The following is a 27741-nucleotide window of genomic DNA, read 5'->3' as shown; positions in this document are numbered from 1 at the left end:
CAATTTTAACAAATATAAACTTATTAGTATTTCAATGGGAAATGTGGGCCTGCTTTTGGCTGATGAGATAGGATTGTTATTGTTGTTGTGTGCTTTCAAGTCATTTCAGACTTAGGTTGACTCTGAGCGAGGGCCAGGCAAATTATCTTGGAGGGCCGCATCTGGCCCCCGGGCCTTAGTTTGAGGACCCCTGCTGTAAAGACTGAGCTAAAGGTTCCCTTTTCCCTCCAAAACCCTGGGGAAAGGGGCGGATCTAATGGCTGCAACGATGATTGACAGGTTGCTGGCCCTATAACTGCAACCTGGAGGAAACTACCAAATTGCAAAATGCATAGCTTACAGGAATTCATGCAAACAAGCAAAGAAAGAAAAAGGGAATTCAAACCCCTGGCACAGTCGTGCCAGCACACTAGGAGTTATTTTGAGTTAGAAGAAGATTATGTAACAAGAGAACCCATTGAGATACAAAGAAAAATGCTGCTGAAAATGCTACCAAAGTAAGATCTACGTGTAACTATTGCAGTATTATAACACTCTTTCATATTTACAACCACTTAGACACTATGATTCTTATATAACTCAACTGATTTAGTAAACCTACAAGATTAGCAATATCTTGAGGGCTAGTCTGAATTCCCCAGATGCAGAGCTCCTTTCCCAACCGATATCGTTCATCTCGAATTGTCCTTAGTAGGGGAGTGAGAAGCACAGGACGCAAATTTTTTGAGACTGTTTTCACATCAGTAATCACAAACTGGGGAAAAAGAGAGCAGAATCAATAAAAGTCCTGCTGTGTGTGAGAGAATGGGTTGGTGGTTTTCTGAAGTGATTTAGGTTGATGTTTTTCTCAGGAACGGGCAGTAATAAATATGGCAGACATTAATCAAGTAATGATAGAAAGACATTGCATTACTAAATTAAAACTTATTCAACTTTGCTCATGACGGTCCCACAACAATATGCACAACATTCACTACCATGTAATATATGTACAGCAGCTAGACTCATGAAATGAGGGTCACTTTGGTGATTCTTCATATTGCTTTTATATTTATAATATCGGTAGTAGTATTGTAGATGTCCTAGCTTTCCACTACAAATAGTGCTCAAGGTGGCTAAAAGCAATATAATTTAAGACTAAATACTAAATTCAAATAAAAGCACTAAAAGCACTTAAAACTGATCAATAAAATTAAGAAAACAGCTCTACTCATCACCTAAAACCTACATCACTACAGCAAATAAAGCAGTTTGTTAAAACTGTCTTTGCTTGCCATCTGAATAACTTCAAATATAAAACCAGTTTATCTTCCTTGGGCATAACAAAGGAGCCACCAAGAAGAGGAAAATTCACATTAATGTGCTTTTTGGCAAATGTGAAATTGGGGAATCCTACAGCATGATCTATATATTTTTAAAAATGGATCCATCATGCCTCCTAGAGAAATGCATTTAGAATCATTAGGAGTTGGATGTAATTTTTCTACCAATCTGTCTGTTACCTGTCACTTATGAAACAATTGTTTTAAATTCATATAGTTACCTTAGTGATTAATGTATCATTTGCTATACATTGCCGAAGGCTTTGTTTGATACTCGGGCTGACACTAGTTTGGGACATCGTGCAATGCTTTTCATACGTCCTCAGGAACTTTTCAAGAACATAGACATCTGAATTGGCTTTTGGTTTTCCTTTTAGCTTTGGCATAATTTCTTTCTTCAAATCTTTTAGTGTTACAGAAAGCTGGATTAAAAAAGAAGAAAAATATTGCACCAACTAGACAAACCTGTTTGGAACCGTCTTACTGAAAATTCAGCAGGTGTAATGAGAAAGCAACAATCCTACAAGCAAATTTTATTTCAAAATGTATTTTTTACAGAGATGATATAGATTTTTATACCAAAACCAGGGAGAGAGCTAAAAGAGGGGAGAATGAGGAAAGCTATTGGGGAAATAGTCTAGAATTCAGCTATTACAGTATGCTATAGATCAGGCATGGGCAAACTAAGGCCTGGGGGCTGTATGCGACCCCTGGACACTTACCTCAGGCCCTACTCATTTTCCCTGTTCCCTTGACGTAAGTATACAGTGGCCCGCAGAAAGGACGGAGGAAGAAGGCACGCTACAGCTGAGAGCCCTCTGGAGTGCTCTCAGCCACTGCATGTCCGCCCTCCTCCCAGCATAAGGACAGCGCGAGCAGCCCTGTCCTTATGCTGAATGGATGGCCTGAGGAAGGCACACTGTGGCTGAGAGCCTTCTGAAAGCACTCTCAGCTATCACCTGTCTCAACCTCCTTCTGGCATAAAGCTGAGAGGACAGCTCCAAAATCGGGGGAGGGGATCAGGGCAGTCACCATATGTCTCATTTTCCTTCTGGCATAAGAATGGGGCAAGCAGCACGTCCTTATGCCGGGAGGACACACTGTTCCACCCAGCTCTTGCCCGGGCATTCTCCCTCCTGGTCTAACCTTCTTGATCAGGCCCACCATGTGGACCCAAGGCAAAAAAGTTTGCTCATACCTGCTATAGATGGTGATTTGCTAAGATCCAACCGTTGGTATATTCCAGTCGTGCACAAATTTGAGGACCGTAGGATTTTTTGACCAATACTTGTGGAAATTACCAGGACTGGGGAAAGCTCACTGAAGCATGTGCTCTAACAGTGGCTGGCAGCCTGTATGGCACAGTAGGAAGGGGGATGGTGAAGGGTCTGGCTATGTGTGACCTATAGTCAGATGCAAATTAATCACATCCTCATCATTTTTGTTTATTTCCAATTTTCCCCACAAAATTTGGACTCAAATTAGCTTACAATTTAAAAGAATAATACAATTAAAAGAATAAAAAGTGAACATTAAAATAGAATTAAACCATTTAGATCATCTACAGATATGCCTGGAGAATCTCAGTAGACACCAACAGATGATGTAACAATAAATTTGTGTGTAGCTGTGGAAACATAGAACGGGATGTGCAGCAGGGGAAGAACTGCAGTGGTTCCATGGTAGGTCTGCAGGGGCTGGTTGTAGTGGAAGGAGAAAGGGAATCCAAATCTATGTCACACCAAGAAATGGCATATGTTGGCAATAGCTTCAAAGTACAGGAAAAGAGATTTAATGTAGACAGTTTCAATAGAAAGGAGGAAACCTTTCTGTTGAAACTGAACAAAATCTGACTACCAGTATTTAAAAACTCTAAAACTGGAACAGTAAATAAAGAACAACATTATGAAAACTGGGGAATTCCAGACATGAAACAATCAGGGCCAGCTAACACCTCCCAACAAAGGATTCCCCCAGGCAGGAATCAGTAAGGCCTTGAATCTGCAAGGCTTTGCAGTGCTAATCAATGTGATTAATTGCATCATTCACACTTGCCTCCAACAGACAAGAATTCTTTCTCCCACCCAGGACCTTCCACAGATATATACATCTCCCTTGTTTAGTTTCCAATATACCTCACAACCTCTGATGATGCCTGCCATAGATGTGGGTGAAACATCAGGAGAGAATGCTTCTGCAACATGGCCTGGAAAACTCAGCAACCTGAAGAGATTTTACCTTATCATTAGGAAAACTTCCTTACGGTAAGAGCTGTTTGACAGTGGAATGTGCTACCTCTAGGAATGACCCTCTGTAAAAGCTGTTCACATTAATATTACCAATCTCCCTACCCCACAGTGGAATTCAACTTTCAGAATGTGTTCAAAAGCTGATGTGACACTAACCCCAAGCAGTCATGAGTGCACAAAATATTTATAACTGCCTCCATCACACCAGAATTCATAATGTCATTGCTTGGAACAACCTGCCTAAATCTGGCGTTATGGATAATGAACCATACATTAGAAGCACATGGCCCTAATCCAATAAAGAATTAAGCATGGTTCAGTTAATTGAAATCAATGAGCCCAAAGCCCAAATTATATATCAATGTGCATCAGCTTGCTGAGTTTTCTCAACCCACTTCCCAAAGCAGAGTAAGCTGTAACTAACTCAAACTTTGGGAAAGGGGGATAGCAGCTGAATCTCAGGCTGTTTCCATGCTCGAGGTGTCCTTCCATGTTGTGGAGGTTAGGTAGCCATTTCTTTTTCTTTGCAGGATGGAAAACAGATTCTGTGGGGGCAATTTAAGCAGAAGAAACTTTTAAGAAGTCCTCCTTTCTCCGGTGTTTCCCTTTTGCTCCAAAGTTTAATTATGTTTGGGCAGGAAGGAACACAGTAGAAAAAAATGGCTCAAGAAACCAAATCCAATTAGGAAATGTTGAAGGGTTAGATAAGCATAGCCTGGAAAGTAATGATTAAATAAAAGGGTATGACTGACACATTAAAATACTTTACATAGAGCAGAAGTCTTCAGACTCAACCAATGAGTGTAGATCCTAAGAAAAACAAAGCTTAAACATTCAGAGTAGCTTGATGATTGTACAAGAACCTTGAAAGTGGAAAAGGTTGCATTAGAAAATGATTGGCTCTTGTTCAGAATTTTTTAAGCAGTGGCTCAGTGGCCTCCTAAGTCCTGTAGACATGAATTTCCTGCATTGACAGAAGGCTCGGTTACTTTCCGGGTCTATGAATTTACAGGAAGGCACTTGCAGTGTAATCAACTGTAACGAAAGTAATGGAAAAAACAGTGTTACCTCTTTCCTTAGGGACTAGTTGGCATCAATACACATCATCCCAACAAGGAAGAATTGTTGTTCTTTAGATGGTAAATGACTATTGGTTCTCCTCCTTATACCTGCCACTCTGAACAAACAACTTTGGATCCTTGTCATCTTCTACTGAACAGAACACATATAAATCCGTTTCAAAGGCAGCAGCTAGTTAGGACTCTGTTGCCAGGATACTATTGTTAGCAACAGAGATACAGGACTTGGCATCTTCATCGTTTCTGGGCATGCAGTCTTTGTGGCAGCTTGAAAGAGTAGCCTTCTTGTTCCCATAGCTGGTCTCTTCCCTCCAATGATATCACACAAAGTTGAAGGAAGTTTGGGGAGGAAATAGGCATTGGCTTCTCTTTACCTTTGAATGGAAACATTCTGCCTTTGGATTTGTAGAAGCTGCAGTGCTGGTGCCATTACATTTGGGGGGGGGGGGGGGATAGAGGCAGAAGGCAGAACTGTGCCAAGACTTTCAAACTGGAGAACATAATTATATTTACCTACCTTGGATTGGTCAGCAGTGCTAGTTCACCCAGAAAAGTAGTGTTTCTCTAATCCACTGCTGTCTCATGCTTTGGAATGTGTTTCTAAACTTCCCTACAAATGAAGTGTTTTCAGATCACCTAGCAACCATGATGTAGGACTGAAGAAAAAGGCAAGCTTTTTTTTTATTTAAAGGGCCAGGACTGCTATCCTATATTTCAGTCCCTTGTGTTCATTCATAGTGACTTAATTTGAGCTAATTTAGCAAGCAAAGTGAGGCGAGGCCAAGTATATAAAAGCAAGCTAAAGTCAGATGTTCATAACGATATATATTTTTGAAAAAACAGTATTCCCATTATTTTAATTTAATCTTTTAAAAAATATTATAAACTGATTTGAATTACATCTCAGGAAGAAAGAAGGATATACATTCATTAAATAATAAAATAGCAAGATAGCTCTTTTATATGAAAAATTAATTATTAGAGTTTGAAATAAATACTTATTTGGAAACTATCTGGAAAGGTTCTTTTGTTTGTTTTTTGGAGAAAAAAAATACTTTTTAAAATAGAAAAAAAAAACCCAGTTAATTTACAATTAACATGAAGAAATATAGCCATTCTTCCTAACAACCAAAAGTAGCTTGTTATTCTACTGATGATTTCATAGGTTGCCAGCTGACAGTAAGCATCTCACAAATCTTGAGGGTCTGGCTGTGTTTTCAATTTGTTAGTCAACTGGTAAAGCACACCCTGCTTCTGAAATGTTTGATAGTGACACACTAAAGATTCCCTGATGTCCACCCAAATACATCTATTTTCTGAACCTTTGCCACATAAGGACAAAACATCAAAAATAGCCTCGATCTTCTAAATCAGTGGTTCCCAACCTTTGGGCCTCCAGATGTTTTGGATGTCAGCTCCTATAGTTCTTAACAGTTGGTAAACTAGCTAGGATTTCTGGGAGTTGAAGTCCAAAACACCTGAAGGCCAGAAGGTTGGAAGCCACTGTTCTAAATGATCTTATATCATTGTTGCATCTCCTATTGCCAATAGCCCATGTGGTATTACCAACATGACCAATGTCATCGCACAGACATGTTCTAACAGCTTCCTTTCTTGCAAGCTATTGTGAATAGGATCAAACTCAGTTCCTTGCTACCTTGTTAAGGTTTCAAGAAACCTTAAGATTTCTGTAATTTAGTACACTTTAGACTAGGGGTCCCCAAAGTAAGGCCCATGGGTCAGATGTGGCCCTCCAAGGTCATTTATCTGCCCCCTGCCCTAAATTTTAGACTTAGGATCACCCCAAGTCTGAAATGACATAAAGGCACACAAACACAACATTGTTCTTAATTTTATATATTGTATTGTTCTTTCAAATTTTTGCACTATAAGAAAGATATGTGCAGTGTGCATAGGAATTCCTTCATCTTTTTTCAAACCATAGTCCGGCCCCTCAACAGTCTCAGGAACCATGAGCCGGCCCTTGGTTTAGGACTCCTGCTTCAGACAGAGTGTTTGCAAGTAGTTTTGAGTCTTAGAACAGCTTCCACTGCAGAGAAGAACCTTGATCTACATTTGTAAGATTTGAAAATGATCACCACCACATTGAAACTGGCTGCAACTTTCAGGTTTCAAACAATTCTACTGAAGTTTAATACTTTTTAATAAAATAAACTTTAAATAAAATACATTCAATGCATCACCCTAACAAATAAAAATACACTGTAAAATGTATTATTTCAACCAAACCTAATTGTCAGGAAAACTTTATTTCAAAGTTATATAAAACGTCTTTTGAACATTGGACATACTGTACTATCGATGGCATACCATTATGCATACTACTCCATTTGAACTATATTATTGCCAAAAACAATTGAACAGGTAAAGCTAGAAATATCCCTGGCACATGGCAATGAACCAAACAGCATTGATACTGAAGTGATGGAATTTGAATTTCCCCTCCTGCTCCTAGCTATCAATCTACACAATATGGTACCATAACTTCTCAAAGTGCATTACTTCTCATAATAATAGTTTTCAAGAATGGTCAAATTTGATGGGTAATTAACTTTATTAAATACCCATCAAATATTAAAAGAATTACTTAATATTTTGAAACATTTGTTTCTCTGCCAAACAAGCCTATTTAATATTTGTAGAACACTGATATTTCATAAGCTAAATGAGGAATCTAAGATTACTGTACCTCAGAATGGATATGGTTCTTATGACCCCTTTCTCCCAGCTCAGTATACTGCTTCTCCTGGATGTCACATACATCTATAACATGCACAGTTCCCACTCACAACAGAAAGTCAATGTGTCTTTCTTGTGTAGAGATCTTGTAAAACATCAGTGGGGCAGTATGCAGGTAAACGATGAATGAATCGGGAGATGAATCCAAACCTCACTATGCAAACAGTGTAAGGCATGCTGCAATTCACATATTGTCAATGAGAGAGCAAAAAGGACATTCAAACTCTAGAATGAACTCATTCCTAGACATGAAGTTGTGGAGGGTTCTAAACACCATCATTGTTTTTAATGAATAAGGTAGGAATGTATTACTTCATGATGGTGATGCAGTGACTGAACCAATTAATATAATATAAATGTATAACCTTTAACACTATTGTTTGAAAAATGTTGTCCCTCAATAATAAGCATGTCACACTGCCACTGGTACAGCTACAATGTATACAGAAAATATCCTGTAGCATTTTTAAAAAGAACATATTTCTGTAAATCGTCAAATGCTAAAACAAAAAGAAATATGCAATAATTATGCAAAGCAAACCATAATTTAAGGTGTTGACAGTGTTGTGTATCTGTGTATTGAAAACCTAAGATGATACCCAAGTGTATCCAGTAAACGGTGAACTAAATTTTTAAGGTAAGCTTGTAACCAAAACAAAGTCTTCCACACAGAAGAGGGAGGAATGGCATGCAAAAATAGATACAGATAAACCTGTCAAGGGGATGCAATTATGTGCAACTCTACTGAATGAAGTCATATCTCCACAAGTCATTCAGCAATGAATGCAGTCAGAAACCCAAAAATTATACTCCTTCGTTATTTTCCACAAGGTCTAGCACATCTCAACATGTACACCCACAATGCTTGTCTATGTAAGTATATTTTCACCAGTCTAATAAACAGTTATGAAATTATTTAGTGGGCAACTTTATGAAGAGGAGAAGCAAGTATGTACTAAGGAGCTAAGTGTGTCTTTAATGGTAGACACACTGGCAGAAATTTAGCCGTCATTTCTGCACTAGGGAAACTTTACTTTCCAAGGATGCTCCCTACATGTTTTATGATCCCCATCTTCCATGATTTCAAATTGGATGGTTAGCCTCCACATGTAGAGACATTTTGCTAATTTGGATTTTAAAGTTTAATTTATATGCAATTAATATGAGTAATAATAATGAGGGCAAGGCTATAAAAACGATGAAGCAAAACAGAAAATATGGCATTTTCCAGTCATGTGCAAATGTCATTCGGCATTATCATGTCACAAACAAGGCAACAATATGCTACTTCATGAAAATGGTGAAGACTTTTGAATTACAGATTGTAATAGAAATATTTGGGAACCATTTTTCTTTTATCTTTGTTACTGAAATGCAAGATTTCCCTAAGACAACATAAGAAATCGGAAAGTACCATTTTAATGCTATATTTGGACGAAGCAAATTGAATATGTTTGGGGGGGAAATGGTAAAAAAATCCGCATATCTTTGAAGCTCACACTAACCAGGGAAGATCACACTAACTAGCCAGCTCACACTGACCAGGGAAGATCAGGGACTGTATTTCTCTGCCCTTTCTTCCCGTTCTCTCTATAAATGGAAAGCAATTTATTATGGCAGTTCTCAGGCTGGTTCAGCCTCCACTACTATTTACGAACACATCAAGGGTAAATTTAGGGACTCAAGTACAGAATGTGTCGTGTTAAGCATATTTTTAAAAATCTTGGAAATAAAGTCGGATAAAAGTAATAGAGTTTATGAATTATAATTCAGTTGCAGTTTCTTCAACTTGTTTATATCTCAAATGTTATTATATAGCCCGTGCTATTCATTCTGTAACTAATCAGTTCGTGCTTCTATCCACACTGCTCAAAACCAATGAATCATAAAACTGCACAGCTAAGGCCATACATCCAAAAGGAATACGCTTCTTAGCTAATATCTCCTCTTTCAGCATGCCTTGTAGCAAACTAAATTCAAAACCCATGGAAGTATCAAAAGCATGGTTAGTAGCTGTTCCAGCTGGTTGCATTCTTTTTTATGGTGGTACAGAAAACATGGGATAAGAAGACTTTCTTGCTTTTTCTTAGCCTATGCCATACTATTAGCAGTTAATGTAGTAATTCAAGCAGATAGTATCTTCTAAATTTCATTTCAAATTTCTACTGAACAATGAATACATTTATCTACAATCGTGGCAAGTAATAAAAACAGAATTCTTAAAAACTAAACAAAAGGAATGATGAAATATATCCATTTTGATAGTGCTCACCAAACTGCTCCCAAGATGAGGTGTTTTTAGTACCACATCCAATAATACTGATCAAAGGAAGCTTATCCCTTTCTTCTCCCAAGTGATAAGTTGTTTCCGTTCATTACATACAGATACTTATGAGTCCATCATCATTACAAATATGTCAAAAAGGCAAGATAAAGAGTTTCTAAAGGCAAGGCTAACTCCAAAACATCATCTGGCAAGTAAAAAATTAGATATAAAAATGTTCACAAAAGCATTGTCTTAAGCCACAATAGTGATCATTCAACTGATCATAATGTTTAGATACTACAAAGTATCTGGAATTATAATCTGGGACTATCCAGATATCTAAAGTGCTTGGAGTGATAACTAAAAACTTATTATAATTGGATATGACATCCAGTGTATAATTCCTATTGGTTGGATTGTATTTTTTGTTGTTGGTAGGTATCAACCAAATATTTCCCTAACTGCATGAAATATTTGTACTTCTGGAACAGGACATCATTAATAATAGGCTGTTTAAGAAGACAAATAACAGGCAGTGGTCCCATGTCACTCCTTTCACTACTCACTCCAAATGTAAACAAGATGAATAGACTCCCTGATTTGTCCTGCTTCAGTAACATCACTTAAATAATGTTATCACTAATCAACAATGAATATTTAAAAAGTACCTCCACTTCTCTTTTAAAAAAAGCTATTCTATATTAAGAAAGGACAATAATAAAAGTGGCTGTGCAATGAATGTAAAGCTTCAAATCTCTCTGCCACCTGTTGAGATTTCTTTTGCCAAAAATCACTGTCCACAAAACAAGTACTGGTGATTGATATACAAAAATGATGATTATCTTGGCAGACATAAAAATCCCTTTTGCAGTGGTAGATATATTCCTCCCTTGGAAAGCTTATTCCTTGATGTTCCTTCTGGTTCTAGAAGCTTTGCTCTCTTGCATCTTCTGGAACTTTCAAAGTTCTCTAAGCAATATAGAAATGATTCCTCCAGTTGCACAAAATAATAAAATAAAGTTTTAAAAAATTCAAAATCAGGTTCCCCAGCAGGTCTTTCCCCCTTTTAAATATTAAATAGAATTAATGTTCATGTTGGGCACATTTTTGAATATTCTGAATCGGCACAGAACCAAACAAAACTGTTTCAGTTCCTTCGAAATCCATCTCTGTCGCAGATTAGGAAATTTTCCCCACAATTGGATTTTCTCTAGGAAAAAAAATAGAAATCATATTTATCATTCCGTGACAAAAGAGGATTAAAAATTAGGACAGATATTTGAGTTTTTCAATTGCAAAAATAGTTATACTTCCCATTATTACAGTTTGCCAAATTCCAGATGAAGTGCAGCAATATAGCTATAAACTTTAGCTACCCTGGACTTATATTATTACTCAACAAGATTTAAAAAAAAAACTGGTTGTTCTGTTAGAGGTGGTTAGATTCTGTTAGGATGGAAATTCCCCTTCCTCGAGATGACAGGGTTGTTTACCTATAACCATGTTTCTTTGAGTTGTCATCTGTGAAATTCTCACGTATGGAAGGAACTGAGGCTGTAGCCCTTCCCACTGGCTATATACTTCCATGGGAAGTGTGGGTGGGGCTACTGCCAAAATATATCCTAAGAGCTTCTAGAAGATTGCAAACTGGCTGAGCTGGCGCCGGAAATCCCATATGTGTGATTTCACAGAGACCATGGAGAAGAAGCTAAATATATTAATTACGGATAGACAAATATGCAACAGCACAATCTTTCACAACATTCAGTCAAATGTTAATCCTATCAGCCCACTTACAACAAAATGTTGTACACTGTAAGATGTTGTCATTTGCCTAATGCCTTTCTATTGGACTTAATTCTGGACTAAAGGTCTGGAAAATACAATTGAAATCCTACTTGGAAAGAGCATGGAGAGATGATGATCCACTTCATAATTACCTTTAATGCTGATTAGAGTGATCTGAAACCACTCACTGCCATTAGGTAGCAGCCATTAATTAATGGTTGCTCATGAGAAGACTTTTACCTATATACAACAGTTGTCTCATGTGGTCATGTTTCTATATTGTTATTATTATTATCATCATTATTATATTTATTTATACCAACTTTATCTCTCCCACAGGTTTAAAAATGCAATATTGCAATCTGTGTATCTTGTTTCCTTCTAGTTTTCCATACATGGATTGCTCCTTTATAGTAGGAAACAGGTCTTAAAGGAGTTGTTTATATGTATGAATGTTATCTCCATACTTAGCTGACTGTGGCGCTCAAATAAGCCCCAAAGCCACTCATTAAATGGATACTCCTGTACTAAGTGCACATATGGCATGGATCAGTATGTATCAGTATCAGACACCATTTTAGTGCAGCTTGGTGAGATCCTTTTGGAACTCTTTACAATCTGTTTTTTCCTCACCATCTTAAATAACCCAGTGCCCCCATCAAACTTGACCATATTGCTATTCATCCCTAATTCTAGGTTGCATATGAACAAGCTAAAAACAGCAGTCCTGATACACTCTATGAGGGACCTTACTGATCATATTCCTCCATGGCAAGAACTGACCATTATTTCCCACAGTATGCTTCCTGTCCTTTAAGCATTTTCTGACTCCATAAGAGAACGTCTCCACCTATTTAAAGTGCACTCAAAGTTGGGTGGATAAATTATTTATTAGAAATAATAAATCTGAATATCACACTTGTTACAACTCAACCATGCTAAATGTCTAAATGTGTGAGTGCGAAGCTTCAATTCACTTTGTTTAACTAACATGACTAGCTTGCATAATTTATAAGACTACGATTTGATACAATGTCAGACTATACAAGGCATCTACTTAGTTACAGAAATAGCTATGATACTTACTCGCTACCATATTTAGCACTACATGACCTTTTCTTCCGATATCTGTCATGATGTTCATTCAGTCCTTCAACAACAGATATTATTTGCTGAAGAGTTTGAAAAGTTGCTACGGAGTCTTCAATTTTGAAGTTAGAGTAGTCATCTGGTTCCTTCCGTGGCCCTTGATAGACTGCTATACTTCCACACACCTCTAAAAATATGTATCACAGTGTCAGGGAAAAGAATGTTATTGTTAATGTTTTTCCTAGTTTGAGATACAGATTAACATTTAGTACTATTGGGAGAAATTCCAAGTTTACTTATTTCTTTTATATTCGGATTCTTTACAGATTGTCAATGACTGTGGGCTTCTTGTGTAACATTTTAAAAAGTTGAATATATAATTATTTGGTTTAAGGTAAGAATGATGTAATGAGGCAGATGGAAGATTAATTCTGCACCCTCTACTTCTCTTATAACCTATAGACCAGTGGTTCTCGACCTGTGGGTTCCCAGATGCTTTGACCTTAAATTTCCAGAAATCCTAACAGTTGGTAAACTGGCTGGGATTTCTGGGAGTTGTAGACCAAATACCTGGGGACCCACAGGTTGAGAACAACTGCTATAGACTATGGGCTTTGATTAATGGAATGACCTGTGCTTGCTCAAGACTGAGGGGAAAGTTGACAGGGAAGGAAGATTTCATCAGTCCCATTATGTACACTTGTAGTTAGAACCACCACACTATATATTAAAATAATTTGACCATAGGAAGCTAATATGAGCACCCATTGCATGAGATACTCTCTACACACATCCACATCGAATTACTGACCACTTTGCTATTTCTTAATGAACCATGTATCAGTACCTTCCATCTTCTGCAGCTTTGTCATATTTATAGCAAAAAGGGAGTAGATTCTCTCTGTTTCTCGGTCTCCATCAATTTCTAGTTGAATTTCAGCAGGTACACCTCTGTAATTAAAATTTAAAATCATATTGTTTTGCTGACATAACCTTTTCTCTGTATACCACATTGAGATTATGGATAATACATGGCTGCTCCCCGCAAATGTCAAGTGTGTCAAATTCTTTCCTCCCATTCTTGATCTCTGCTTTTGGCAGGGAATTGCCCAAAGTAGAGACAAGAAAATGTGTATACATTAGTAAAGAATAAATATAAAAAATATACTCTGCTATTCCAATTTACAATCCCAGACCAATTCACACCTCATTTATGTAAGTTTTCCCCGTTCAGCTAAATCTAACATCTATGTGTACTGTGTATTTGTATGTTGTGTATCTGAAATTTTCAGATAGAAACAGTTAATAAATATCCACAAATAAGTAAGAAAATAATAGTACATTATTTGGAAAACAGATCAGTAAACCTTTTATAAGAATATACTTTAAGATATGACCATTTCAAAAAATGGAATCAAAAAATCATGCAACACTGAAATCACAGCATGGTAATGCATAAATTAAGTCATAGAAAATTAAAGCAAAATGTAATCTTAGTTCTATTTCGAAGAATGCATGCAGACACACAAACATCTCCTTGCGGGCATTACTTACGCTGTACAAGGTGTACAACCCACAGAATGCTCTGATGTGGCCTTACAGCAAAGCCAGTTCCCGTTCAGAAAAGCAGACGGATGATAAACATTCAGTCTCTTTTGGTTGCACCTGCTCACTCTGCAGAGAGCTTCAATCCACTCACTAGCCTCCACACAATTATTTGCCTGCACATAGAGTGGCTTTTCAACATGTATAACTTGAAACATCTGAAAAAGAAGGTTGTGTTTTGTTTTTGTTTTTTCATTTAGGAAGCAACTAAGTTCATTCAGGAACATTAATTGATATTTGTATAGGGTTTTCTGAACTGGCTGTTGTGTCTCAGCATTTTAATTGTTCTGTCAGTGACAGACCCACACTCTAGGATTTTCTACATGTTAATTCTCCCACCACATATATGTCACACTTGCTCTCCCTATTCACACCCATTTTTATTCTAAATTAGGAAAAAGCTTCTCAGTATATTCAGCAGTATATTCATGAACCTTTTCGTTTACCAGAATGCTATTTTAACAGAATGCTATTTGAGCCTGAATTAATAGAAGCATAGTTTCCAAGGCAAGGAAAATACTAGTCCCATAATATTCTGCACTGATCTGACCCAAATGGAGCACTGTGTTCAGTGTTGGATGTCTCATTTCAAAATGGCTATAGATAAGTTGGAATAGCTCAAAAAGGGCAAATAAAATGAAGAAAATATGTAAGGAAAGGTTGAACGAGCTGAGCACGATCAGCTTGGTGAAAGGAAGACTGAGGGGTGCCCGATTTCAGTCCTCAAGGGCTGTTACAGAGAGGAGAGGCTAAGCCTATTATTTGCTGAGCCAGAGAGTAATGGTTTTAAGGTATAAGAGAGTACATTTCAATTGAACATTAGAAGGAACTTCTTGAAAGTAAGAGACATTTCAGCAATGGAATCAAGGAACTGATTCCACCAGCTGTAGAAAATCCTGCTGATCGAAAGGTTGGCAGTTCAAGCCTGGGTCGGGGTGCGCACCCGTCTTCACTGCCAGCTTCTGCTCACTTAGCAGATTGAAAACAAAAATGTGAGTAAATATGTACTGCTTTAAGCGGGGAGGTAATAAAAAAGGCGCTCGTAAGGACATGCCAGCCATTTGATTGAGAGTGCGTCAACGGACGACAAAGCTCCTCGGCATGGAAGGTGGAGCGAAAGCATATATGTGTTTTGTAATCCACCCTGAGTCCCTTCGGTGAGATAGAGCACAATATAAATAAATATATATAATTATTATTATCAATTGCCTAGAGAGGTGCTAAGGCCTCCTTCTCTGGTTGTCTTCAAAAGAGGATGGACAGCTCCTTGCAGGGATGCTTTAGTTGCAGATTCTGCATTGGAAAGGGGGTTTGACTTGAAGGCTCATGAGGCCTCATCTAACTTAAGCCCCAGCTATTCCCAGAAAATAATCATTAAAAGGAAGCATCAAGACAGTATCCCTATCTCATAAGCTTTCATAACTTCCTTGAAGGTGAAGCAGAAAAGAATAAATACATGAGCAAATAGATTTTTAAAATATAAAGCCTCTCTTCCAGGATTTGAGGGGCAGGGTTAGAATCCTCTTGAGAAGTACTGTCACAAAGAGATGAACTGTGCATGAAGCAGCAACAAGTCACCACCAGAATCAGTCTGTAGGCTGTGTTCACTACATAGATTCAAAAGGGTTCCTCATGGAGCCAGCTCCTTAATAAAGACTGTTAGCCCATTATACAGCCATTTAGAATTTTCAAAGGTTTTTGAAATTGGCTGTATCTGAGAATGCCTGGCTTTCTCTTTTTATTGTGTGACAAACTCCAGGGAAATGGCCACCACAACCCAGGGACCCCTTTACTTCCACACCACTTTTCGTTATGTTGAGATCTAAAAGCACTGACCCTCTCGTACCTTCTGGTCAGTGGAATTGTTTGCAAGGCATGAGAGGCATTTGTTGGATTTTATGTACTTGGCAGAGATGGAATTTCCCAAGGCTGCTAGCTCTCACCTTTCTGAATATTTACCATCTGTTCAAGAAAGGCACCACCCAAAGTCCTCAGTCTAGTTTGGGGGTGTATAGTAGTCTTCCACAATGACAATGGGATCTCTGTTGTTTTTATCCTCCTTAATTTTTTATCTAACAGTTTTCAATTTGGCTTCCAAAATTTATATTATGGATCTCTTCATAGGTGGAAACATTCTTGACATATAATGCTTCTCCTTTTCTATTTGGTTTACTTTCCTGAAATTCATTTTCTAAGCATAAGTCAAAACTAAAGCTGACTTACATTTTTCTTATTAAAAGCACTCTCTTCAAGTTTTTCCACTGCAAGAATGTTTTTGACTGGAATTGCATAAATGGCTTCTTTATCTGCATAAAAAATTAGGATAACACAGAACTTAAATACTGGGTTCAACACTCCCACTGTCATAAAATGGGACTTCCCACCTTCTGATTTATCCCCCCGCCCCCAGAAGCTATTGGAAAATGCAGTAAAACTTCGTAGGCTTGCCCATCTTATAGTGCCATATATAATACTAACCTGCCACAGCAAATTGAAAGTAAATTTCGGAACAGAGGTGGTTGGTGGCTCCATTGCTTTGAGGCAACAAATATACACTGGTTTTTACAGGAGAGTAATCAAAAATATTGAAAGCAATGCTCAAAATATATTGGTGCATGTCAAACTCATCCTGATTTATTGCCCCTAAGCAATGGAGGCACCAGATTTATTTGAATGCAACTTTTAAAAACTCAAATATGAAAAATTAAGCATTTTAACCACTTTGTCATATCTGAATGTGAACTATAAAACAATATCCCATTACATTCACTTAACAATAGAGCACAGTTTGCACATTGCACCTTACAGAATGTTTTCCGCACCTAGTCACATATCAGCACTTCCATACCTTGCTGCTTATGATAAGTCAATTCTCTACTTGTAAGGCAGAACCAACGCTTCTTGAAATTCTTTTTCCCAATTCGAGTTCTTCCTTGTGCTCTTTTATACATTTCCCTACGAAATGATCACAGGAGAATGTTATATATACAATCTTGTCAACTAGACTTTTCATGTTGAACTAATGAATTAATTCAACATGTTTCTAAAATCAGTTATGATCAGATGATACCCTATTTACTTGAATCTAATGCTCACCTTTTTTGGCTAAATTACTTTGCCAAAATTAGGGTACACATTAGATTCATGAAATATAGAAATCTTACAGCTGAACCAAAGCAAAAGTGGAAGCTGCTTCAGGAGCACCTGGTTTTCTATTCTATTGCTGGAAGCTTTGGTGTTCTAACACCAAAGGAATTCTAAGCGGGAAGCAACTGTACCTTTTTGTCCAAATTACAAAGAATGCACTGTTTGCTATTGTGCATTACATTCAGCAGCAAATACTTTTTTGGGTTTCAGGATTTTGAAAATTGAAGTGTGTATTAGATTTTATGGTGCATTAGACTTGAGTAAATGCAAAATACTCATGTTTGTTAATTGCTTAAATTTGGTGACTAGAAGTAAGAGTGATCATACAGGTATATTCCTGAACATGTATATAGTCAAGGACGCTGTAGAAATTCAGACTACCTCTAATTAGCAATTGTTGCTCTTCCTTACAGAAATCAGGAAGACAATGGGTGTATAGTTCACAAATAGATTTAATTTGCAAACATTTTTCTTCACACTTTTTCTTTCCCAGTACTAACAAATGCCCTTCTTTATACCGATAAATTTTCTCCGTAATTTTAAATAATGAAAGGAAACTTTTGTTAACTCTTAAGATTGAAATTTTCTTTCATTATGCAATTCACAGCTAGATAACAGAGGGTATGTGAAGCTAATAACAAGCTTGCTTCCTCCATGCATGGATTTTTTAGTAAATTGAAAGGGACAGACTATATAGAATGGTCATTCATTTCAGCAATGTATTATAAAGCTGTTTAAGTAGGTATGCTAAATGCAGTTCAAACATTAAAATTAATAAATGTTGCTTAAAACTGCCAGGCAAGCAAAAGACTAGAATTACTTCAAACAGAGCTCTACCAAAATGTATTCAGGAAAATAACAAATCTATATACAGTACTTTGCATTTCAGTTACCCTTCTTTCAGATGTACTGGCTCACTCATGATATTTGGCTCTTTACTTTCACTAGATGACACTTCGTCTAAAAACTGAAAATGGAGAACATATTAAAATAACTGTTCTTGAAATTGAAATATGTATCTTTTTAAAAGCCATTCATTTCTAGTTTGACAAAGTAAATTCAAAGGTAAATGTACTCAAACTTCTTTCCTGCATTTCTCTACATTTTTGATACAAAATTGATGTAAATATTTTTTTAAAAAACATCAAATTACATTTAACTTTTATAAAACAAATGTTGTGTAAATACCAATATAGAATTACACCAACTCATGGCCCTACCTACTTCTCTCAACTACCTCTGTGAATTAAATGATGCAATGCTTCCTAAGGCAGTACGGCTACAGGCTCCAAAACTATACATGAGCCCCAAAGGTCCTGCTCCCCACTTCAGATGGGGAGGAGTTCCTAAATTTTAAACCGCACAATAGTAAACTTCTGGGTGGACTAAAATGGTTGCCAACTCCTCTAAAGTGCCATGGTTATTTAGGAGCATTTTTCATCCCTCAAAACTGAGCTGAGATGAAAGGCATAAACTAAAAATGGTTCTGTGTGACCTTCTGCTAGCCAAAGGAAACCAAACTAGTCCCCATCTCCGTGTCAGTTCCCCACTGCCATCCTAAGCTTATTAGGGAAGAGGAGGGAAAACTTTAAAGCCCAATAATACATATATTGTGTACCTTTTTAACAGCTTCAACATATTCCTCTTCCTGAAACATTTTGAAAAATTCACACATAAATGTCTCCTTGAAGCTTGACTGGAGAGAGAAAAGTGATATACCTTAGTCAACCATAAGAGAAGATATATAAAGCAATCACAAAATGAGAAAGCCAGGCACTTACTAGTTTGCTTTTGGACAAACTTCCCCAGCTCCCCAGTGTCTGGATGGCTTTTGATATAAGTGTTAATGTTCTTGATGTCTGTGCATCCTAAAATATTTAACAAATAGGTTATTCCAATGTTATATAATTAAACGGGACTAAAGATCAAGTCAAATGGATCACAACTATTATTCAAAGATTACACTGGAAGAGATACAGCTACTAACTACTTGGCCAGACAACCTTAACCCGACGGTGCCTTACAGAAGCCTTCAACTTAAACTTAACTGAAATGGCAGTAAGATAAATAAATGATATGTAGCTTCTCCAACACAATTCTAGAGTTGCACTGGATGACCTAAAAATGAGTAGAGATGTGTTATCTCTAAGAACATGCCAAAGGATTTAGAAATACCCAGGGAGGTGATTTCTCTAGGCATTTTCCACATCTCCCACCATTACTCTACAGTATGCTTCTGCTGGAAAGCATTCATTTCAATAAGTGTCATAATTATCCAAGGTTTCATATTGCCCCAGTGGTTCCAGGAATGTATCCCTGCTAAATATGAGGGTTGTATTGTACAGCACTGGATCGTCATGGATTCAATGACATAAAATCTATTACAGACCTCCATTAATAGAGAACATCTATGTGTTTAGGTGCACACACAGGTGCTTTTCACCTAGTAGTCCCTGGCAATCTCCTATACTTCTCTGAAGGTAACAAGGAAACAAATGTTTCATTATTAAACATCTTAAACACACTGTCATATCCCCAAATGGTGTCTAAACAAATTAGCTAAAAACAATACTGCCAGTTCTAGGCACAAAATTTATCTTGCTAATAATGACCAGAGAAGAAAAGAAGGATGAAAGCCAAGAGTGAGCAAAGATAGTTGAGAGAAGAGGTTAAAATGAGTGGATAAGCACTTTGCAAATGCTGTGTGCTAGTGAGGAGTGAAAAGCACTAAAAGCATACTGGTCCGAGAACCGGGAAGAATTGCGAAAAAAAGTTGTTCCCAAAATTATTTAAAGCAGCTTTGACAAATATTTAATGTCTTGGAGCCAAGAGGCTATAAGAAATATATTTCAAAAATTAAAAAGAAAAAAATCCATTTGAACATTTGCTATTTTGAGATTATTGTTGTACAGATACGTTGTACAGATCAGCCTGAGGCTGCTCCTGAGGCTGGTGGGTTCACTGATGATTTAGAGAGGATTGTGGGATTGCCTGTGGGATTTCCTGGGTCATGAAGTCATGAAGATTTAAGTCAAGGGAATGATGCTTCTCTCAGAGAAATTTGACTGGGAAAGTGCAGGCCTTCAAGGTCAGTCAGAGGGGCCAGAAACTAGATAAGGAGCTGGGCAGAGAACTAAGTGATACAGAAGGCTCCCAGGAAAAACCCTTGGAGGTACAGAAATCAACAAAGGTCTTCGTTTACAGATCAAAGCGGAAAATAAGCATCACAGGCCAGAGAGGTTACATGGGAAAGTTGGAGAGAGAATTCATGGGAGACAAAATACTTTCATGGGTGACTATTAATTGGCAAGTTGTTTACCTAAGAATTAGTTCAGGCAGTGTAGTGTTTTGAGTAAGAAGATAGGCCTGAGTTCTCTGGTTCCTGTTTCAAGTCAAGCCTTTGGTTTTGGATTCAAGTATATTGGAAGTTTCTATGTTCCTGTTTTTGTATTCATGGTCAAGTTTTACTAAGTATACCTTTTGCTTGTGGACTTAAGCTGTTCTTGTGATTTTCGGCTATTCCTGGACTGTATTACCTTTGAATCTGTATGAGACATTTGGATTCCTGTTGGATTATTGCTTATTGCTAAACCTTTTTGGATATACATCTTCTTTTTTTATTCCTGATTTTCCCTGTACTTTTGATGTGTTTTTACAATAAGCTGCTTATAGTCTGGACTCATGCGTGGTGCTGTGGTCATAGGTGTTCCCAGGCATGGGGTACAACAGATACTTTGACTATATCCACAGTGTAGTTGCACTAATATCCCTCATAACAATTTGACCGATAACTGTAAGCAACAGGAGTAAGAAACCAGAACATGTAGAAGAGCCAGTGAGCCAGGTTTTTGAGTAAGAAAAGGTGTGAAGCTGACATGTTGACTGCTGTACATAGCACAACTTGGAACCATGCCATTGGACACTAACCCTGTAGATTCTGGGGAAACAATAAAGGCAAGTTGCTTACCTGTTATTCCAATTTTTTACAGGTAACAAATTGTAGTTTTTCATGTGGTCATTGTGAGCTCACACAAATGAATTTATTTGTACTTCTGCAGCACATCACTCAAAACCTTCAGATTTTATATAAATGTTTTGACAGTCATCCTGTCCCCTCCCTGTGTGTCATACCAGTGTATTTCTCACCCAGTCCCTTAGTTCCCAGAATGGTTACAAGGGGAGGATGGCCAGTTCACAGATGACGACTCTAAGAATCACAGTTAGAGGTAAGCAACTTGTCCTCCTCCTTCGTAGGCTCTGTGACTCACACAGATGGGGGATAGCAAGCTACTACCTGATTCCTTAAGCTGGAAAGCATCCAAGTATGTGCGATATCATCAGAATATCAATCACCTAAACACCTGATTTCCCCCCACATGCAGGTTATTTAATTGCTAAGTACTTTCATACATGGAAACAGTTCAGAATTTCTTGCAAATTTAAGGCAGTGCACTAGAGTCAACTAAAAAAAATCAGACCGTTTCCAAGTTCTCAATTCAACAGTCCTTCTGCTGTAAAAACACTATTCTTATTTCTATACATATCCTCCTAACAAAGGTGGCCTATAGAGGTTGAACATAATGTTAGGAAAACTTACTGGATGGTGGGGTCGTAAATGGAAAGTATGAGGCGATACTACAGCTACAGCAAAGAAACGAAGAAACACAAAGCTGCTCACTGCAGAATACTGTACATGAGGGTCATCTGCAGAGAAAAACCATGATAATGTAAAATGTATTATAACTCAGTAGGAAGTGAAGACAGTGAAAAACCTTAGCAGAATGAAGTCAGTAGGAAAAGGGCTTCTCTTCTTTTGCAGAATAGAGAACTAGCAAGTAGCATGAAATGGAAGTGTAGTTATGATGCAAGATGTTTTGTTATGGGTTATGAGCCACAGACCAAAATCACTTCACACAAATCTGTTCCAATGGAATATTCACCTACAGTTTCAAGTTAAAGGCTAATGCTTTGGCTTTGTACAATCTTCTTTCCCAGCTCCAGTGCAGCTGTGTGGTATTTAAAGTTTTTGTTTTAATGAATCATTGCTTACTAAACAATCTTAACCCAGGTTTAAGGAAATAAGCCAGGGAGATAACCACAGTTCAGTATGGGTTTCTCTAAACCAAGGTGATGAAGTGTGGTTACAGATTTCTACTCCCTTCATTCTCTACAGCTGGCTATGCTGGCTAAGACTATTGTGAGCATTAACCCAACAATACCTGAAGGACCACAATTTGCATACCTTCTCTAACCACAGTTAAAGATAAGCACTGTTTGCCAGGTTTGGACACAACAATAAACTTAGATTAATTTAACACAGAAAAAAACCTCTTTCAGTCTCATAGAGGAAGTGAGCAGGAAGCTCACAACTGGAAAATAATAATAATAATAATAATAATAATAATAATAATACTTTATTTATATCCCATCCCATCTCCCTGAAGGGACTTCGAGCGACTTACAGCAATGTGAATAATACAAATGATAAATAATAAAACAAATAACCAATTTAAATTAAATTAACAAAAGTAACAACACAAAATCAATATGAAGTGAACCAAAACATATTTAATCAACACAACCATCATCCATAAATAAAAAGGGATTGTATTATATAAAAGCAATTAAAATATCTCAGCCACTGCTCTGGTTGATGGAACAAATGAAGTACAGTTAAGAAAATTAATTCCATTTAAATCCTCCAACTGCTGTGTATTATTTTGTTTAACCATTATCAAAAGCCTGTTTATAAAGACAGGTTTTCAATTCCTTCCGAATGCTGAAAGTGTAGGGGGCATGCCTGATCTCCCTGAGGAAGGCGTTACTGAGCTGGGGGGTCATGACCGAGAAGGCCCTCTCCCTCGTCCCCTCTAACTGCACTTGTGACGGAGGTGGGACTGAGAGAAGGGCCTCTTTGGCAGATCTTAAGGCCCGGATAGGTTCAAAGAGAGAGAAGTGGTCGCGTAAATAGGGTCAACCTGAACCGTATAATAATAATAATCATCATCATCATCCTCATTATTTATATCCCACCATCATCTCCCAAAAGGAACTCGGGCGGCTTACAAGATACTGCAGAGCATAAACGATACATGAGTACAAAACAGTATCACATAAAAAATTATAAAACAACCACTATCAACACATAAAAAAATAAAATAACAGAATTTAAAATGCAAAACCATCAGTAGTTAAAACTAGCTACCATCAATTCAAACTAAAGTGCCAGAGTGTCAACCTCATATGGACCCATTTCAGCTTACTTGAGGCCAAAAGCCTGCTTAAAAATCCATGTTTTTAGGTTGGATCGGAAGGATTCAAGGCTTTGTTCATGTAACCCTAACTTACAGCCTATATGCTGTTATTACAGGTGATGCTAAATGTAATATAAATACTTGCTTTTCCAAAGGATAACCAATTTTCTATAGAAAAGGTAATTCTATTTTTAAAGCATAGAGATGTGTGCTCTCTATGGAAATACCTTCTACTTAGAAATTCAAACAGTTGCATGTAAAAGTGACAGATACATGGCTATTACTTTTATTACTAACATTTTACAGAATCATCTGAAATTATTTTGCCTTTTTTATTTGGCACTGCGCTATATGAAGTAATAGGTGTGCAGCTCTGATCATGTGAAACAGTCATTTAATGAATGTATGTTTGTGCACATATTTACAATAACCTCTACAAATCCATCAAATAATATTAAGCTGCTGATCCTGCCATTTCAGTTACTTATGATCTTTTTTTGTCAGGTGACATCTTCATGGACTTCAGAGAGACTTTAATCAGGTCGTATGTTAAGATTCCCCCACCCCTCCACCTCCAAAATCTTGACATACTTACTAGGGAATCTTTCAGCAGCCAAGCGCCTCAGGGAACAAAACACATCACACATCAATGTAGGGCAACTTATACTTGATTGTACAACTGTCTTGAATACTTTGTCAACATAGCAGCGCAGGTTTTCCTGTAATACAAACAAATGATTTCAAATAATCAAGCCTTTCATATTAAAATATAAAGAGTTCGATTTCTCACAGTTTTAATGATAAGGTCACCGAGAAAACCTTTAACATGGTCTTGTTCAAAACATCAAACTGACATAGAATTATTTCTCTTTTCTAACACTCCATTTTACCTCTATCACAGATCACTAATATTTCCATATTAGTAGTAACTGCCAAGGCCAGATAGAAGTATTGCAGATCCAGCATTTGATCATCAGTACGTAAGGAGCATGATCAATATTCTATATTGCTCTACAGTAGTTTCAAGTTCAATCTGACCTCTAATGAATGATATTGAAAAGTAGACAATATTGGTGTATGAAAGGAGATTTCACAAGTGGAAGAAAATAGGTTTCAATTCTTTCCTTGTGGTTGAAATTATATTGTGGTCACTGTTACAATGCCAAAGAGTTCATTATGTGTCATTGTTGGGTGAGTAGACTTATTAATAAAAGACCCTCCCCATGAATGTATAGCAGAGTAACTTGCTATCAGCAGCATGATGCAGCACCAGTAGCCCAAAGTGATAAAAAGAACAAACACACAGACCAATGTTATCTCTTCCATAGGAGGCTTTTCTTTGTAGTAAAATAATATAGTTGCACTATTTACAAGAACAAGATTTCCATAACACAAATGAAGTTCCTTATACTTCTTTCTCATGCAGATAAACAGCTTCTAGCTTCGCTCTCACAGAGCTTTTTTCACACCAAAATTATACAAGAGTTTCACACAGCAGCTTTACACACATCAACCTAGGGCCTTCTCCTACTGAGGCCAACTAACACTGAGGCCTACTACGCTATAGGCACACCTGCTTAAATTGAATTGCAGCTTTTGCTGAGTCATTGCATGCATTTAACTCTTTTAGTGCTTGACTCACATTTTTGTAATTAAAAATACCTAGTTAATTTTTAATATTTCTGACAGTAATTACTGAAATGTCCCTCAAATATGCATTGGACAACACCGCAAAGCTTACCTTGTGTACTTCTACATTATCTCCTTCTCTCAGTTTCAAAGGATCAATTTCACAAGGTTTAGGATTTTCACATATCTAAAACAAGAGTAAGTCTTGTGTGAAGTAAAGTACAATCAAGTTTGTACCTAATACATAAAAATAATCTAAATGCTGAGGAAACACAGGGGAATATTGCTATAAGCACTGTTCCTCATAGTTATAGCAGAGGTAATTGAGAAGCACTTTTCTTCTTTTACACTGATTTTGCCAGATAATATATAGCTGGTAAGAAGTGATAGAAAGAAGGGAAAATGTGCAGCTAATCTAAATAGAAAGAAATGAGACATAGTGGTAATTTTATAAGAGGCTAAAAGAAAAGGAAAACATACTATATATTTTCCTTATTATACTATAAAGATTCTGGTCCTCAGACTTTGGAAACATATTGAGCCCTTATACTTAACAGATTATGGAATGTGATTATCCAATATACAGATTGGTAATAATACATGCTACAGCATTTTCACAACTTTTACAAATTAAAACTTAGTGATAGAATGATTTTCATATTCTAAATATGAATGCATCTTCCATACTGGCATATTGCAGCTTCCATACTGGCATATCGGGTCTCTGGACAGAAACAGAGCCATTTTAAGTATGACACAAATGAGTTTTCATTCTCGTGTATTATCATGTTTTTATAAGCAGTTTGGATTTTTTTCCAGCATTTTTTTCAACATATTCAAAGAGTTTTTATGAATTATATTACTATACCTCATCTAGAATTGGTTTTAAAGTAACTTTCAAGTAGTGCTTTCCAACAATTTTCATCATCTCATCGAGGCATCGAGTAGTTAAGGAGTTTCCTCGGAAGATTGTATTTGCCTCTCTGCAATACAACACAAAAAAACTGAAGATTCTGAACAGAAGGAATGTATTAATCATAAACAAAAGATATTTGCTTTGTTTATGCACAGAGAGCATGCAGGAAACTGGGTTGTCTTCCTACTTACAACTGTATTATGGTTAAAATAGTCTGAGCTCTAATGGTAAAAGTATATCCATGTCTACTAGATGCCTAGATCAACGTCAAATTATTTCTAAGATGAACGACAAGTAAAAATTCTGCCCTAAAAATAGAACTATTCTACTCAAGTTGACAAATCAAAATAGCATTCGTGGTGAACTGCCATCAAGTGAGATTCAACAAATGGTAACTCATAACTGAGAAACATTTCCAGACACTTACTGAAAGGCCTGTCAAAATTTTGCAAACTCAGGGCTCTAGTTTCCTCTATTGAGTTTACCCTTCTGAAATGCAGGCTTCCTCTTTTTCTACTGCTTTCTACTTTGCAAAACATTATGGCCTTTTCTACAGAGCCTTGTCTCATTACATTCCAAACTATGATAGCCTCAGTTTAGTTCTACACAGAGTTTGGGCTTGATTTGCATCATTTATTGGTCATTTTGGCAGGTCATAGTGGCCACAGAACTCTCCTCTGGCACCACATTAAAAGGAGTTGGTTCTGTTCATGTCACCTTTCACAAATATATGTAGGAATCAAATTTACTATACTATAAAGTAAAGGTAAAAGTTTCCTCTTGACATTAAGTCTAGTTGTGTCTGACTCTGGGGGTGGTGCTCATCTCAATTTCTAAGTTGAAGAGCTGGCGTTGTCTGTAGACGCCTCCAAGGTCATATGGCAGTCATGACTACATGGAGTGCCATTACCTTCCCCCTGGAGTGGTACTTATTGATCTACTCACATCTGCATGTTTTCAAACTGCTAGGTTGACAGAAGCTGGACCTAACAGCAGGAGCTCACCCCACTCCCCAGACTTGAACTGTAGACCTTTCAGTCAGCAAGTTCAGCAGCTCATTAGTTTAACCCGCTGCGCCAACGGGGGCTCCATCATAAATATTACATGTTAATCAATATAATCTAATTATTAAGAAGAACGTTTTGAAGTATACATCGATCAGAACTCTAATACAGAACTTTCTTTCAAACACATGTTCCTATACTAGTTTGCTTTATTGATAACACTATGTAAAAAAATGGGAAAAAATCTGTTCTTGATTTGCAAGTGTTATTTCTTGTTTAATTGTGTGGTAATTACTTTGAAAGCAGTTATGCTTCAGAAACTTTGTTTTTGTGGCTGCCACCAACTATGCTGGATTAGTTGAGACTCCATCAGATACTTATTGAAAAACTATAGCAGGATGTCCTGCAAAAACAAAGTTTTTGCAATTTAATCAACTTTTCCATGTTTTTATGATAGCACCAATTCAGAAATGACATTTATAACCCAGGGACAAAAATCTTGTTACATAGTGTAATTTGTAGATAATAGTTGAACTACTGTAATGCTAGCATCAAAAATGTAGCAGAGAATATATCAAGTCTTTTAAACTCTTAGTTCTTACACTCAAAAGTAATTTGTAACATTATAACATG

General features: G+C 37.0%; 1 protein-coding gene and 1 long non-coding RNA gene across 4 annotated transcripts in view; both read right to left on the bottom strand.

Moving 5' to 3' along the window:
- Nucleotides 1-354: 354 nt before the first annotated feature.
- Nucleotides 355-5306, bottom strand: LOC137096661 (uncharacterized). 2 transcript variants are annotated; one of them, XR_010909601.1, is made up of 3 exons: nucleotides 5168-5306; nucleotides 1544-1744; nucleotides 355-754 (listed from the first exon to the last, which is right to left on the bottom strand). It is a non-coding gene; the product is annotated as an uncharacterized lncRNA (long non-coding RNA). The 2 variants fall into 2 exon arrangements; XR_010909600.1 differs by lacking the exon at nucleotides 5168-5306 and adding an exon at nucleotides 4640-5050.
- A 1467-nt stretch (nucleotides 5307-6773) lies between these two features.
- Nucleotides 6774-27741, bottom strand: part of RASA2 (RAS p21 protein activator 2) — a 49106-nt gene continuing 28138 nt past the window's right edge. For both annotated transcript variants that reach the window (XM_060767801.2, XM_060767802.2), the window contains exons 12-24: nucleotides 26057-26171; nucleotides 25301-25375; nucleotides 24155-24278; nucleotides 21903-22009; nucleotides 19087-19173; nucleotides 18924-19001; nucleotides 18199-18272; nucleotides 17007-17113; nucleotides 16382-16464; nucleotides 14108-14316; nucleotides 13401-13504; nucleotides 12551-12740; nucleotides 6774-10886 (exon numbers count right to left, since the gene is read on the bottom strand). In XM_060767801.2, coding sequence (XP_060623784.1) covers nucleotides 10856-10886; nucleotides 12551-12740; nucleotides 13401-13504; nucleotides 14108-14316; nucleotides 16382-16464; nucleotides 17007-17113; nucleotides 18199-18272; nucleotides 18924-19001; nucleotides 19087-19173; nucleotides 21903-22009; nucleotides 24155-24278; nucleotides 25301-25375; nucleotides 26057-26171 — 1384 coding nt within the window. In that variant the 3' untranslated portion in view covers nucleotides 6774-10855. The remainder of the gene's footprint in view (nucleotides 10887-12550; nucleotides 12741-13400; nucleotides 13505-14107; nucleotides 14317-16381; nucleotides 16465-17006; nucleotides 17114-18198; nucleotides 18273-18923; nucleotides 19002-19086; nucleotides 19174-21902; nucleotides 22010-24154; nucleotides 24279-25300; nucleotides 25376-26056; nucleotides 26172-27741) is intronic.

The sequence above is a fragment of the Anolis sagrei genome, chromosome 3 (genome assembly GCF_037176765.1).
Source record: "Anolis sagrei isolate rAnoSag1 chromosome 3, rAnoSag1.mat, whole genome shotgun sequence".
NCBI lineage: Eukaryota > Metazoa > Chordata > Lepidosauria > Squamata > Dactyloidae > Anolis > Anolis sagrei.
The sequence above is the reverse complement of the archived record's forward strand: the minus strand, read 5'-3'. Positions and strand labels throughout refer to the sequence as shown.